The sequence below is a fragment of the Leguminivora glycinivorella genome, chromosome 4 (genome assembly GCF_023078275.1).
Source record: "Leguminivora glycinivorella isolate SPB_JAAS2020 chromosome 4, LegGlyc_1.1, whole genome shotgun sequence".
NCBI lineage: Eukaryota > Metazoa > Arthropoda > Insecta > Lepidoptera > Tortricidae > Leguminivora > Leguminivora glycinivorella.
This window is the reverse complement of record NC_062974.1, coordinates 19,294,822-19,311,293: the sequence shown is the minus strand read 5'-3', so window position 1 is coordinate 19,311,293 and position 16,472 is coordinate 19,294,822. Positions and strand designations below refer to the sequence as shown.

The 16,472-nt window shown below is 35.4% G+C and overlaps 1 protein-coding gene across 1 annotated transcript; it reads right to left on the bottom strand.

Moving 5' to 3' along the window:
• Nucleotides 1-2,041: 2,041 nt before the first annotated feature.
• On the bottom strand, nt 2,042-14,005 carry LOC125225356 (exosome complex component RRP42). Its single transcript, XM_048129028.1, has 6 exons — nt 13,830-14,005; nt 13,422-13,618; nt 12,956-13,121; nt 3,151-3,330; nt 2,569-2,789; nt 2,042-2,160 (listed from the first exon to the last, which is right to left on the bottom strand). The coding sequence occupies exons 1-6, from the start codon at nt 13,884-13,886 to the stop codon at nt 2,058-2,060; spliced, it is 924 nt and encodes a 307-aa protein (XP_047984985.1). The 5' UTR covers nt 13,887-14,005; the 3' UTR covers nt 2,042-2,057.
• Between the last annotated feature and the right edge of the window lie 2,467 nt (nt 14,006-16,472).

The following is a 16,472-nucleotide window of genomic DNA, read 5'->3' as shown; positions in this document are numbered from 1 at the left end:
CCAGTTACATGCAGTGTTTTTCATCACACTTGCAATAAAAAGATAAAAAAGTATTTATGGTAGTCCAAAATACAAATTTAAACACTCTTTTGGGAAAAAGTTTTTTCTTTTACTCCTGATACGCCTTCGTGCGATTGCACACTTACTGCGCAAGAGTGATAAAAAGTTATTAAACAACATCTTCATCGCTGGTGGAATTCGATACAAACACGTCCGTAACACGGCTGACAATGCTAGACTAACTAGGTATTAAGTGATTGGAAGCACTCATGGTACTATTTAGTTACGATACCTTTGTCAAAAAGTCTGCGTAAGTCCATCTTCTTGAACGCAGAGATAGCTAGTTGTTTATCGAGCTTTAGACCGAGATAGAAATATGATATGATACATTAAGAGGTTTGAGGTGGTTCTACTGAACTGGAGTTTAATTTGTGGCGTTGATTTTCTTGCCTTGTGCTACGTCCAGATCTCGATATGAACTTAAGCCTAGTGACCACTAAGCTCGCCGAGTCGAATCTCATTAATTCGCCTTCTGCATTTCTTATGAAACTACGTCCATTAGCGACGCGTCGAATCGGATTCATCGTTCATTGTAAATGTATGCAGGGCTCGATTCGACGTGCCTCGACTCCACCTAAGTGTCCTCAAGACTTTATTCAGCCTTTGTGACAGAGATTTAATACCTAAAGGGTACCATGAGTGGTTTCAACCACTTAATACTGCAGTTGGTGAAGTGGTACACAGTTGTGACATCTGAAGTCTACTCGTACCGTAGGTATGCTAGTAAGTAAAGTTTATTCATTGTTAACTGTGTACATAAGATGGTATGATATACAGGAAATACAGTATCAACAGTGCCCATTTCGAGCGTACAATATTCTTAAAAACTACTGACTATATTAGCTTACTGGCTAACTTATAATTATTACCCGGTATATTTCAGAAAAAACTCATTTAGGTTGTAGAACATCGTATGAAAAACGAAGCTTTATTTAAGACAAACAATGGGTTATAATTATGTATAAAGAAGAGAAATATGCAAACATTTATTTCTACAGGAAAAACCAACTAAGTAGGTATTCGACTGTTTCATTAAATCGTATTTGATCGTCAACTAAATACATTCTGAATATATATACGACAAAGTAGTAAACAAAAAAATATAGGGTTTAAAATGCCATACACATAACGTAAATTTCTTCATGTTTTCATATAAAACGTGCCTTCAAACTTTCAAACCGCATTATCTCAAAATCGCCTATTTACACATAGTCGGTATTTGCAGTAATAGACCGTTATCCTTTCCTTCGTCACATCACATGCAAAACCAATTATAGTCCCTATACAACTTTTTGGTAGAATGAAATTGCTGATGTTTGTAAACAAACATCTTCTGGAAAAACATCTTAAAGACATTTGGTGTATTTAGCCTGGCTTAAAATAAAGAATTTTGTTGATAGTTTTATTTGCAAAAATCAAATATGTACACATTAAACTTTTTTGTAGAACATAAGATGGCTACTTTAACAAAATGTTTAAATGCAAAAAAACACTATACACCATTAAAAGGTTCTACTTGGCGGATAAAGCATAAAAGTTTATATTAAATATTCATATTACATTCTGGCAGTTTATAATGCAACAAATTGACCATTAAGTAACTTTATGCGGAAGCTATCTTTTGAATGCAGCGTCGTATCAATACATGGGTTTTAACATATTGTAGCCCTTGAAAATCTTATTCTATAGGTGCTAAAAACTCGATTTCGTCAAAAAGTCACTTAGTCGGTATTTGCATTAATGGGACGACATGATTAATAAAACAAATAATAATAACTATTACTTGATGTTACTGAACTAGAATTGAATGCGAGGGAAGAAAAGACTGGCATGGCCTACAATACTAACGGAAAAGGATGTGATATCTAAAGTGTGATGTTATTGTTAAGGGTTAATGTTAAATATATTACGAAAATGTATCTGAATGTATACTTAATTAAATAAAGGCATATGGGAAAATTGAATTTTAAATGACAAAACCTTTAAAATTATTATTTTTATTTAAGAAACCCGTAGGAATGTTTTTTCAGGCCGATAGTTTCCTTTCTTTCTCGTAGTAGGGCCTCGCCTAAAGCTTCATCAAGGGATTTGGCAGCAATTCTGAAAAAATGAAGAAGTTTTAATAATAATGCTAATTTAGACTAGCAGAAATGATCGGAAAGTAATAGCTGTTAGCCTGTTACATATTTCTCAGGTTCATGTTTTCTGTGGTCTTATTAGTTCAAGGACAAAAGTACAATTCCATAACCATGGGATCCCGCACCTACCCAGGTTTTCTGGGCTTAGGAATCAGTCAATTTCCATTCAATTACAAGACCTTGTATGACCATCATAATTTGGACTTGCGCTTTTTAGTTTGTCTTATTAGACTTCGGCGAAATGAGCTGGATAGCGTTAGTCTTATATATTAAACTGCGGCGGTTAAAGGTTTAGGGGCTCCCTGGTATACTTAATCCTACCAGTTACCACCCAGCCCAACCACCATTAAAGAGTTGCAAATCTACTTACATTCCCTGGTTGATAGCATCCTTGAGCGTCTTCGGCGCCACGCTGCCCGGCCCATTCATGGCTATAGTCGTGCACTTGCCGCCTTCCGGAGCCTCCAGAGTTTCTGTAGTGTAATATCTCGGGTTGCCTGTCACTCCTACTACGAGGGAGATGACGCTGCAACTCTCTTCTTCAGCTGATGGGTCTACGACGCATTTGTCGCCGATTTTGCACAAGGTTACCTGTGAAGTGTAATTATGAAATTAGTTTTAAACTTGGATTTGCTATAGCTGTGCAAGTTAGTGGACGAAGTGAGAAGCTAAGTATAATAATAATAGGCTCATTTTGATATCTGTTTGACCAAATCCACATCAATACAGTATGGACAATTTTTCAGTAACTTATGCTATAACTTGTAAGTAAAAAAAAAACCATAAAAACACTGTAAAGCGAGACTATAGCTTGGGTTAAGTTTTTTCTTTACCAAATTGCAATAATGGTTCTATAGAAACAGATAGATGGATGTAACAGTGTTATCGCACCGGTTCCTTTTGTACCTTTTTGGTAGCGAACTATAAAGATAGAATTCTATAATATATTTACCAATAGTGGTGCAGTGCCAACATCCAAAAGTTTACTATCATAGGGATCATCAGAGAGCTGCAGATCTACATTTCCTCCGTCCATCAACGCTGCCTTTACTAAAGGAATCCTTGTGTTGAACAGTGCTGCTTTGACAGCTAGGGACACAGCGTCACATAGGTTACCACCACTTTCAAGTATCTGAAATTGCAAACAAATAAATAATATAAAGAATTGATTCATAAGATTCATAGTGCTATTAGTTTTATAAATAATTTATAATACCTATATCTAGTATTATCTTACATTGCATTATTGAATAGATGGCTCATAACACAGAACACCCCACTAGAAGCCAAATGCAAGCGATATTGTTCGAGACGCAAATCACCAATCGTTGCGGGGTGAGGCGGGCGCGCACGGTGCTGCCATTGGTCGTTTCAAATAATGGCGCGCCTTTATGATTAAGAGCGCTTTCAAAAAATCTGCTTGCTCGCATTTCGACGCCGGCGGCGCTGGCGTGCGCCTGTGTGCAGACGCACACTATAACCAGAAGCATAACGATTGTAGCCTGCGGTACAGACATAGCGTGCGATCCTCTTCGAACCAACCCTACGTGCGGCTAGAGCGAAAGGGATAGCATCCATGGTCGGTACCGCCACGCCATCAGTAGCGTTGCGGACTAACCATTATTGATACTTGCGTAAAAACACCACCATATATATTACATATTTGCATACATGATTTTGTGCATAAATACTTGACCTTTTAGTTTAATTATTAAACTTATCACAGTTTTTTTATTAAAACGTGTGTAGCCTTGGAAGAAATAAATTAAAAAACTTTTATAATATAATATTATTCTTTTAGTGGTTGTACACTTTTGAATTGGTCACTCATCGTTAATTCGCTTCTACTCATTTCCTCAAAGGTTGACTGGAAGAGATCCCATTAAGGGATAAGTGCGCCTACATTGTATATTACTGACTCTGTAACTGTGTCTCTTTTGTTTCCTTTATGTACAATAAAGCTTATACATACATACATACATACATACATATAATAAATTGTGTATATAATATTGTCTTCTGTCACCGCGATAGTTACTCATGAAATAAATTTATGGAATCAGATTATATCGCGTATAATGAATATAATCCGTTTTCTTAGTTTTATTTCATTTTGTATATGATGTTTTCTAGGTTCTTTTCGGTGAAGGAAAACATCGTGAGGAAACCGGACTTATTCCAATAAGGTCTAGTTTACCCTTTGGGTTGAAAGGTCAGATGGCAGTCGCTTTCGTAAAAACTAGTGCCTACGCCAAATCTTGGGATTAGTTGTCAAAGTGGACCGCAGGCTCCCATGAGCCGTGGCAAATGCCGGGATAACGCAAGGAAGATGATGATGTTTTCTAGGTACATATATATAATGGAACTAAGATCGGTTTTCTTTAATTTTAAGTAGTTTTTTTTTATGTTTAAAATGTGTTTTTAGGGTTTTGTAGTCAACTAGGAACCCTTATAGTTTCGCCATGTCTGTCTGTCTGTCCCTCCGTCCGTCCGTCCGTCCGCGGATAATCTCAGTGACCGTTAGAACTAGAGAGCTGAAATTTGGTACCAATATGTATATCAGTCACGCCGACAAAGTGCAAAAATAAAAAGTGGAAAAAATGTTTTATTAGGGTACCCCCCCTACACGTAAAGTAGGGAGTGATTTTTTTTTCATTTCAACCCTAACGTATGATTTATTGTTGGATAGGTATTTAAAAATGAATTACTGAAATCGTTTTTTGATAATATTAATATTTTCGGGAATAATCGCTCCTAAAGGAAAAAAAAGTGTGTCCCCCCCCTCTAACTTTTTAACCATATATTTAAAAAATATTTAAAAATCACAAAAGTAGAACTTTATAAACTTTCTAGGAAAACTGTTTTGAACTTAAGGCTGCTTTCAAAAAAAACGTCAAAAGAATGTAAAATTGATAGTTTTAGTCGGTGAAATACTACACTTTCCGTTATCCAATAGATTTATTTAATTCAAGTTCCAGTTAGAGCATCTTATTATCTTGATTTTTATAAGACTGGATTTTTGAAAACTAACTCACTAAATTAATTATGAATTTTTCTCTAATGGACGTTTAGAAAAACGCACGTATAGAGCTGAATCAGTCGATCTTATTTGTAAAATTTGGACAATTTTGAATATTAAAACGGGCAAATTTATAATTTGTATATCCTGTACCACAATCATTTCAGACTAGATTTTTATTTTAAGTTTTTGAAAAAGAGTAAACTAGCCTAAGGCGAATTCAATTTTTTTCAGAAATTACCTAAAATTAAGTGACAATTTCTTTGAAAATCTACATCACATCGAAGTAAGTTTTATACTAAATTAATCTGCAACGTTTACTTAAATTGCTGTTATGCCTTAGTGATTATAAATTGCTATTACTGATTTTTGCCAATTTTTTGAAAACGAGCCTTCACCGGTACAATTATTACCACTTTTGGACATTTTCTCATATTTTGTTAGACCAAGTAGAAAAAGTCCTATAATGTGATATATATTTATAAACTACTCGCAAAGCCCTTTAATTTGATACCACACACGGTATGATCGAGCGCTCGGCTGCGATTTCACTATTTTTAACACGAAAGCCCTCTTAATAGGTTCTGTAGTTTTTGAAAAATATGGAAAACTACGGAAGAGCCGAGCGGCTATTTACCAACGCGGCTTTAAAAACCGGCCGAGAGCGTGTCGGGCCACGCCCAGTGTAGGCACTGAGCGTGACCCGACACGCTCTCGGCCGGTTTTTAAATATTATGTTGTTTTAATTAGGGCTCCCGGTCGTGACCGTGTATCGTGAACACGTAGCCGTACGCACGTTGCCGTGATACACGGCAACGGATTTCTGGTTCGTTCGTCACGTGAAAATAAATCACGTGAAATTAGGGTACGTACGTTCGTAGATCAGTCCGTACGTACGTACGAATTCACGTGACACGCCCGTTCGGTCCGCCAGCGGCGTTTCATGAGAGAAGATAAGATCGGATGCAGTCTCTATAAGTTATGAATAAAAATGTAGGTATCGTGAGGTTATATCTTAATTACTTTTGAATTAAAATTTATATTCAATACTGCGGTTTTTCAAATATTAATATGTAAGTAATAAATAAATATAACCAAATAAACGATCCGGGGTTTCCGATAGGCTTAATTTAGAAGTGGTTATAAAAATACCAACGATATGGGTAGGTAACCTTTTGTAAGGGTAACTGCTAGATTTGGTAACCGTTTCAGATAAAGTTTCCTTCCAGTCATTTGAGTTTTTTACTCTATCCAAAGGTTTTCAACAGTTATAATTCTAAATTCGACTTATTATTAAATAACCACTGTTAGCATTGTCTCTACGCTACAACCGACGCTTCGAGTACAAATTCAAAAAATGCTTATACTTTCACTAAAATATTACTTTTATGTTTATTAAAATGGCACTATACCATGACTATACCTTATCCTTTGTTAAGCTTATCTGTTGAGTGGTTGTGGTTGAAAAATACCATGCGTTAACGTGGTAATATGGGCTTAACCGTGCACCGTGATACCCTTGAATCTGCTTATTATGTGTCTGCAATGTTCGTTGACAAAAACTCTCTAGTTACCCTCTGATTAATAAGATTTAATAGGAAGATAAGTATTCACGGTACCATTCAATTATTGATGCAAGGAGTAAGACATTTGTCAATTTAGTATAAAAATTAAGAATGTGACGATAGGATGACATCCACGGAAACGTAATTTTAACACATACCTAGTTAATAATTATGTTATACATTTTACGCGAACTTACTTAAATGTTATAGCCACTATTTAATTAGGTAATTAGTGTAATTACGTTATATAGTAATAAGATTGATGGTAGTAAAAAAAAGTCTACTTTAAGAGGGTTCAAGGCGCAGGATTATCATTTTATTAAGATGTAAACACTGTTTTATGACTGATATATTGTTTCAAAAATAATAAATAGGCACTGCTTAATAAAGTGAGCTTCGTTATACTATTTACATGCAATTACTTTAAAATTATTTTTTCATGGTATTTAAACTTAGACCTTTGCTGCTTTCATTTACTTATTATGGATTACACCTATTTCAAAAATTGACTTACTCGTTTGATGTCGTAACAGTAACAGCAGATTTCAAATGAACTGACGTCAAATGCCTCGCGATAGATCCTGTAGTACCATGACGACACGGAAACTCATTGTTTGTCCGATCCTTGCAGAGACTACATAAAGTTGAATCTCCGACTCTGGTGGCATATCTCCACATCAAACTTTTCTTCGTTGTTAAGAGTTTCAAACATTAACAGTAACAATACAAAAAATTAACAAAACAACAAGACAATAACTTTTAAATTCACCGCTAAAGTAAAATGTCAAGGCCTTCAAGTGTTGATCAACTGGGATCTTACAAGTGACTAATTGAAATAAACTAAAATTCTAAACTGCCTCATCCAGATTAAATAAAAAATCCTAAAATGTAAAAATAACACATCGCTCACTTCACTCAGCTTCACGTACAAAAGGCTGCTCGTAAATTTTACTGTCTTTATTACCACGTGGTGGAACTGCGCTTATTATTTGCAAAATACCACCACAGTAAGATAGCTGAGCTCGTTCGTCAAACAATACAGTGCTATAAAGGAATATACTATCTAAAAGTATTATTTAATGTACCGAAACTGATAAGAACTGCAGCTGTCATTTTTTTTGTCTTAGCCGTGGCCCCGCGCACATGTGTGCATATTTTTTAATTAAAGCCACTTGGTAGGTTTTCATTTTCATACATAATAAATGAAAGAATAAATGTGAAAACCTTAAGAATAACATAATAATGCTTGACCAGAAATATATGGCTAAGCGTCGTGTTGCTGAATTTCATCAGAACTATTGTCCCGGATCCGTAAGTTCACATTTTTGACACATTTGTTTTGAAGTACATATGTTGCGATGTGGCTAAGGCGTATCGTTTGCCAAATCTAACGATTAATTTCGAATTGGTTGAATCGATTAGGCCCTATGGACAAGGAGGCGCTTAAACAAATATACGATTTCTATCAACTTACTGAAATGTCATTTGAATCGAAATTACACTCTGCCACAGCACTAGTTTAAAAATAAAAATTAATGATAAATGGTTTAATAAGTAAATCTTGCGTTATAAATTAATATCGTAAAATACTTACTAACGAAGATCCGCAAAAATGTAACATGTTTTAGATTATGTTTAAAGTAAGGGAAATATTATTTTTCTACTCGTCGATTGTAATCTGTCAATTAGGACACCACAGACTAAACTATAAGTGCTAACTTTTCAGTGTTGGATACTCTATGGCAGTTCCGACTCAACTATAATAATATATGTACTTAATCTCATTATAGTTGACTTTAAGTTAACTGTAATAATTTCAAAAATAGAACATCATACAACTTATATACTAATTTGCGATACCTGGCAAATTTTTCTGCATCTGAAATACATTTTTTTTTTGTGGCGTTATCGGCCAATCAGAGACGGTTGTTACAAATAATTGGTTACTAGGTAATTCGATGTTGATACAACGGTGAACGACGCTATTAACATTAATTTAAACTTGCATGAATGATGATATTTCCGTCCATTGATGATGAAGATGATGACTCGTAGAAAAAGTATTGTATACAATAGTGATATAATTAAGTTTTTCACTCTCGTGCCGTACTGTTAGGCCACTTAGCAAAGCTTCGTGGCCTAAACATGGTACTCGACTGAAAAGCTTTGTATTATATCGCGATTGTATAAAATACTATTTTAAGTACTTGATTTTTTTAACCATTATTACAGGATTTTACGTTTTGTGGACGCTGTCATGTGTGAAAAAGAGGTTCTTACACTTCTTACAGCTCTGGGACAATAGTTACTCCATACTATACTAAACTGTCACCACATACAGTTTTAAGTTAGTGTCAAGTATTTGAGGATTCTGACGGCACATGTCAAAAAATAAACAATATTAAGACGTAACGTAACACAGGTTGACATTTACCATACAGGTATATAGATAGTGTAAGGCATCGGACAGTTTGCTAGTTTTAATTTCAATAAAATCGGAAACAGAATAACGCCGTAAATCACTTAATCTTCTCTTATAAAATAAACTCCCGGGGAGCCGCGTCTGTCTGTGTGTTCGTGATAAACTCAAAAACTGAACGGGTTTTCATATGGTTTTCACTTATGAATAGAGTAATTCTTGAGGAAAGTTCAGGTATATAATTTGTTAAAGTTTTGTTTGAATTGGTTGAAATATGACGATATTTTCTAATCGAGTTGGACAAAATCCCGCTGGCTGAGAGCTTTAATCGAAAACGCTGCCGAAACCGTTTGAGCTATATCAAAATAATGTATTGGAAAATTGTGTCTCTCTAATAGGTCTACAAAAAAGTCCGCGATGGCATATGTCTATCTTTTACGGATAACTTATTATAACAATTTTTATCATAATCCCCGTGCGTAGCCGGGGAGGGCCGCTAGTTATATGTATTGTATAAAAATCGAAGCAAAACATAAATATAAGTTTAATTCATATGTAAAAAAAATTTCGTCCAGTATTAAGTATAGGTATTAAGTGATAATTCAATAATAGTCATGATTTGGTTTTCTCCCGGGCGAGTTAAATCTACAAAACGTACGATAAGTATTCTGCACACGAACTTAGTTCGGGCGGCGGCGTGTCACGGCCCGCGGCGTGTCACGTGAATCCGGGCGCTAAGGCAAGTACGTACGTACGTGCGTACGAGGTACGTACCTTGCCGTGTTCGTGAAATTCGTGATCTTAGTACCGCCGGTGTTAAGATCACGTAGCTACGGTTCGGCGTGAATCACGTGTATCCAGAGCCCTAGTTTTAATTGCATGGAGCACAGGAAGGTCCACATCTATGTATTAGTTTTTTGTAAGGAAATACAACTCTACGCTACGCCTACCTGCTTTAGTTGACTGTTGACACACTGAGACAGTGGTTGCGCCAGAGTATAAAAGAGTGATTACCATCTCTTGTCAAAGATCTTGTTGAGACGAACCAAACGAACCCAAACACGAAGTGGTTTCAAGACCTGGTCGTGGAATACTCTTGACTACCTTCCAGCTTCATCATCAGATCCTGGGTACCATCTCTTGTCAAAGATCTTGTTGAGACGAATCAAACGAGCCCAAACACAGAAGAGTTTCAAGACCTGGTTGTTGAATACTCTTGACTACCTTCCGGCTTCACCATCAGATCCTGGGTACCATCTCTTGTCAAAGATCTTGTTGAGACGAACCAAACGAGCCCAAACACGGAGTGGTTTCAAGACCTGGTTGATGAATTCTCTTGACTACCTTCCAGCTTCATCATCAGATCCTGGGTACCATCTCTTGTCAAAGATCTTGTTGAGACGAACCAAACGAGCCTAAACACGAAATGGTTTCAAGACCTGGTTGATGAGAACTCATGACTACCTTCCGGCTTCATCATCAGATCCTGGGTACCATCACCTCTTGTCAAAGATCTTGTTGAGGCAAATCAAACGAGCTCAAACATGAAATGGTTTCAAGACCTGGTTGATGAGAACTCATGACTACCTTCCGGCTTCATCATCAGATCCTGGGTACCATCACCTCTTGTCAAAGATCTTGTTGAGGCGAATCAAACGAGCCCAAACACGAAATGGTTTCAAGACCTGGTTGATGAGAACTCATGACTACCATCTGACTTCATCATCAGATCCTGAGTACCATCTATTGTCAAAGATTTTGTTGAGACGAGTCAGTAACCTAAAATGATATTCAATAATAAATAATACTTACTAAAAATATTAGTCAAGTTAATTAGTTAGTTACCAAAGTCGTCAACCCAAGGATCAAAGTTTTCGGTCGCAGTATACATGCAACAGTACAGCCAAACACGCACACAAGTGCGGTTTTGGACACGGCGGGTGCCGCACACAATGACAAAATAACTTCGCGATCGTCGAGCCGCGTGCGGAGCGGACTAACATACATCCTGCCTCTACAAGCTCTGCCGCGGTACTGACATCGCAAGCGCGCGTAACTGGTAATAAGGAGGCATTTTTAAAAAATCGTCAAAAATATTAAATTGCAATTAATAGAAAACTTTTGCATAAAATCTGTTTGAGTAAGCGTTGCAGATTATTTTTATATTAAAACTACTTCAAAAACACGTAAGTTTTCGAAGAAATTGACACTTATTCTGAGGTGATTTCTGAAACAAATTGGATTCATCATATCCTCATTTACTCTATTCTAAAGCCTTATAACAAAGAAGTAGTCTCAGAAGATTGTAGTACAGGATATACATAATACAAATTGACCACTTGAAGCATTCAAAACTATCCAAATTTTACAAATTAGACGGACTAAGTCAGCACTTTTCGCGGGTTTTCCTAAACATGCACCAGAAAAAAAATCATAATTAATTAAGTGAGTTAGTTTTTAAAAATCCAGTCTCACAACATGTAAGTTAAGAAGATGTCCTAATCGAATCCTGAACTTAATAAGTCTTTTAGATGACGGAAAGTGTAGCATTTTGCCGACTAAAACTATCAATTTTACATTATTACGACGTTTTCGTTGAATGCCCTCTTAACAGTAGGGATGGGATTGGGACATGTCTATTATAGACAATGGTACCGGTACCAGTACTGTGGTGAATTTGTTTTCCAACAAATTATAATATTATAATTAAATTATAATAAGGCCTAGTTACCCTTCGGGTTGGAAGGTCAGATGGCAGTCGCTTTCATAAAACTAGTGCCTACGCCAAATCTTGGTAGTAGTTTCCAAAGCGGACCCCAGGCTCCCATGAGCCGTGGCGAATGCCGATGCCGGGATAACAGGATGATGATTGTAATAGCATCTCAATAAAAATCATTCTAGTAACTAATAACTAAACTGTGCATTTTTACTTACGTTTATTAAGTTAAATTACCAACTAAATATTCTAAACTAATCAATGAACTAAATACAGACTCTACAGATTCTAGATAATTATTCACTATTACAAATCTGCTTTCTTTTATATTTCATAAAATGGTAGCACATGGTACGAACGGCAGTACGAAGTTCCTGCAACAGACATAAACTAACATGGCCCCATGCCTAGTCGTTTACGTGAAAGGGATAGCATATCACATTGTTAACTCGGCAAAAAGGGATGGACGCGCCTCGGCGCCGCTCAGCACAACCATATTGACCAGTATAAATGAACTCCGCGGATAATAAACAATATTCAACAAAATAATTAATTTGACTTAACTGTGGAATGTTATTCCATCTTTTTTATATGTAGAAGTGTTAGAAGACTTGCCACACCACTTTATGCCGTAAGAGACCATTGTTTGCAACCAAATTTGATTATTTAAGATTTTTTCCCGAGCGGACACGGACACTGTTAGCGGGTCGTATACTTGGGCGCTACTGATCGGTGTCGCACGCGTTCAAACTTTTATAAACCTGATTTGTCGTATGCTTGGTGACCGCGAGTCGCCCTGTAAGGGCCGTCTTGTTGTATTGGTCTGTGGCTCATAACCAGAGATCAGACATCATTCTCATAGGCAATGAAAAGGGACTACAAACCAGCCAGGCAGTGTATCTTTCGTTTATTTACTACTGAACCAGTTTCTATCATAATGCTTCTGATAGCTAGATTTTTGCTTATTTAGATTAGCAAGTTCTTTCTTGTCCCTCAATGACAGGACAAAGTAGTCAATCCAACTATTATGATTCTTACCAAAACATCAATGTACAGTTTCCAACACTGCTTTCCCTCCAAAATGGACAGTTGTTTGAGATCAAATGCTTGTGAGGAGTGGTAGGCTCGCTGCATCAGGTTTGCTATGCTGTTAGCCAGCTGCTCGCCTCCTCGGCCTTCAAATTCTGGAGTTGCATTTGCTGAACTGGAATGGAAAATAGGAAATATTGATTTTTATCCTAGCAGTGTACTTTCTATTAATGTACAATTGATCGTTTTATTTTAGACATTTTTTCTATGTAATAAATTTTATCTTATCTTATCTTCATTATTCCTTTAACTAATAAGTATGGTATGATCACAGATAAAAACTGCAGCAAGTGTTTATCCAAATTAAAAGGGATTAAAAAAAAAATAGCAACAAATGTGTATGCAGTTATGGCTGAGATATTGCAGCGGATTGCCTGCCTGCCATGCTTCATATATATTTTCAAGGATAACTTACCAATCTACAAAGAATTCTATCTTTCCCAAATCAGGCTTGTCAGGTTTTGGTACATCAATTTCGGTTTTTACACCAACAAGTATATCTGTATTGGCTAAACGTAGCCTGGCAGATCCACTAGCATGGCTGACTACGTCGGTTTCTAACTCCATAGGCCTGTAATCTATGTTTGATCGCCCATCTGAACGATAATCATCCTGAAATTGAGGTAAATAAATACAGTAAGCATTATTGTTTTCTCCGATAAACTAGCAATAATTTCTATCTACATCTACAGTAGACAAATAACGCGATAAATAGAAATTACTACCTCGTAGATTTCACTTATTTTATTTGAGTTAAGGAGCAAAGTAATTAAAAAAATTGAGAAAAACATCGTCACATTTTTAGGTTAAGAATAATACTTACTTGTACTCCGTGAAGGATAAATACTTTTTCCGAAGGACTTAATAATAAGTTAGTCATGTTTATGTTAATGAACAGCACTATAGCGTAGCACAAAAAAAGGCAATTCGATTTATTTATGTATTGAATCTCAGCATTTATAACAAAATCATCTAATAAATGTGAATATGACAGTTAAGTGACATTGACAGCTGACAGTGACACTATATCCACACTGCATGGTCCAAAACGTGTGTTTGGTGTCAAGCTGTACAGTACAGGCGAGCGTACCGGATTGTAATCTTGGCAAAGAGTAGTATAATATTGAGATATCTTGGTCCGATTCGAGGATTATTCCATCGTATTAATGAATGAATGAATGAATTACTTTAACCCTTAAATCGACAAGGAAAAAAAATCTCGAAAAAATGTGGTTGCATATTTTATTTGTAGAAAAATCATTAAAAAAATATATTTATAATAGTTTTGAAAAAAACCTATGTCAAGTATGTTGGACGCTGCCAGGTTTAGCTGTAATGATGGCGTCATAACGAGTTAGGAGAAGTCGTGCAGTATGTTGGACAATGCCGAGTATACGGTATTTTATCAGCATACGGTTTTTTTTATGAAATATCTTTTTTTGCTAATTATAAAACAGTTGTGCTTTTTCCATAAGAACATCCTATAATAAAAAAATAATTGATATCATAAACTTGTGTCATCCAATTTTTTTGGGACATAATTTCATAGCTTTTAAAGTGATCGTATTTTTCCCGTTATTGACACATATATTTAACATAAAATTAAACGAGCGGAATACCATAAGAAACAGTAACATATAAGCGATTGTTTGTATTATAAGTATGTGCCTTTTATCAAAAAAATCATAAGAAATTTCTATATTGAAATTGGCTCTTCCTTGTAACGGACTACCAAAGAAAGTACTCAGTAAAAATATATTTTTTTATCCATTTGGCTCGATAACCTGTAGTATACCAAATAACAAAATTGTTGAGGTTTTGACACATCCAAAAATCTTATATTATTATGATTTACAATAAAAAAAATCATAAAAAAAGAATTGTTTTTAATCTTCGTTTACTTGGCAACGTCCAACATACTGGACGTAGCAAAAGTATCGTGAACTTGACAACGGGTAAAATACTGCACACCGCACTTTTCAAGTGTGTAATACCCATAAAAAAAACACCTTTTCGTGTTATTTAGACTGTGACTTATTAAATAATTATTAACATATTATATATTTAAATGCTGCATAATACTGTCATACAAAATAATAAAAACAACTAGCAACGATATCAGTCAGTCGGATGCTTCCTTGTAAGGTCTGCGTTCTGAAGGAGTTTGACACAAATATTAGGTCTCCACTGGTTTCTAATATTTTTTTAATTACTTAAAAATAACTAAGGATTCACTTACGCTACATCAAAAGTATTGATATGCTTTAATATTCGGTGTAGAATTTTTTACTTGGGGTGTCTAGTATAGTGGACGTTGTCGATTTAAGGGTTAAGGCCGATAGTCCAGTATCATATGTTTATCATAGAAATATGATAATAGGTCTATAATGTCTGTATGCTGTATGCCTCCCTTTTTCTCCAACGTGAAGAAAAAGGAAGGCATGTTGCCTATGATCATATTTCTATGATAAACATATGTGATATGATAGTGGACTATCGGCCTAAGACGATCTACTAAGGATACCGCTATATGTGAGGGCGAGACAAAGATATATATTCTGTCAAACAAGTCTGTCAGTAAATAAGAACTAAGGATCTGCTGCTTGTCCCACCTCCTTCCACTTCAAAATTCTACAACAACTCTTTCAGTTTTCGTGCGGTTCGACTGTGGAATACCCATTTTTAAAAAATGTTGAAGGATCATTATTTGTCTACTTCATAAACTTTCTGTTTTCCAAGAAATTTCATGTCGTTGAAATGGTCTCCATAGTTATAGGTAATTCCACGGAGGTTGAAGTGAATGATAACACACACAGCTAAATGAAGATTAGTACTGATTGCAAAAAAATGAATGAATGAAATGAGTGAGTGAATGTAAAAAAAAAAACGATAAGTATATTTTTGAAAAACATTATTTTTTATTGATATACTTATCATTAATGGTATTAAAAGCAGTAAAAAATAATGAACAAATCCTTTTATAAACCACCGTCACTTGGCATATCTTCATCTGATTCGTTAGGATTGATTATAAGGTTTTGGTTTTCGGTTTATCTCTTGGAAAACGCAGTTGTCAATAGGTATGACTACGATGTATTAATGAGTGCCAGTTACTCAATCATATTTGAAGAGGTTTGATAACGAAATACCTAATAAGCAGACGCAGAGCCTAAATAGAAGTCGCGTGGCACGAATAAATTTTTGCTAAGGACAAACGATATCATTTTATTAAATTAAATTATCCGGTGAACTTTATAGTTCATATGAAATTTCACTTCCAAATAAGTATTCAGCTATCGATATAAATTGAAATTGAAATTTATTACATATTATTTTTGATTTCTACGATTAATATTACAATCATAATCTGACAATTAATTAATCACATACGAGATATTTTATTTTCTGTTTTGTTTGAAAATTGTTCTATAGACAAAATAGTTAATAGAAACTTTTTGGTCTTTCT

What these genes read in the sequence shown, in the direction of transcription:
- LOC125225356 (XM_048129028.1), bottom strand. Translation starts at nt 13,886, where the DNA reads ATGACTAACTTATTATTAAGTCCTTCGGAAAAAGTATTTATCCTTCAC. An exon ending in TTATCCTTCACGGAGTACAA is followed by an intron (nt 13,619 to 13,829) that starts GTAAGTATTATT and finishes CCTCAATTTCAG; the next exon opens with GATGATTATCGTTCAGATGG. An exon ending in GATGCTATCAACCAGGGAAT is followed by an intron (nt 2,161 to 2,568) that starts GTAAGTAGATTT and finishes TCATTTTTTCAG; the next exon opens with AATTGCTGCCAAATCCCTTG.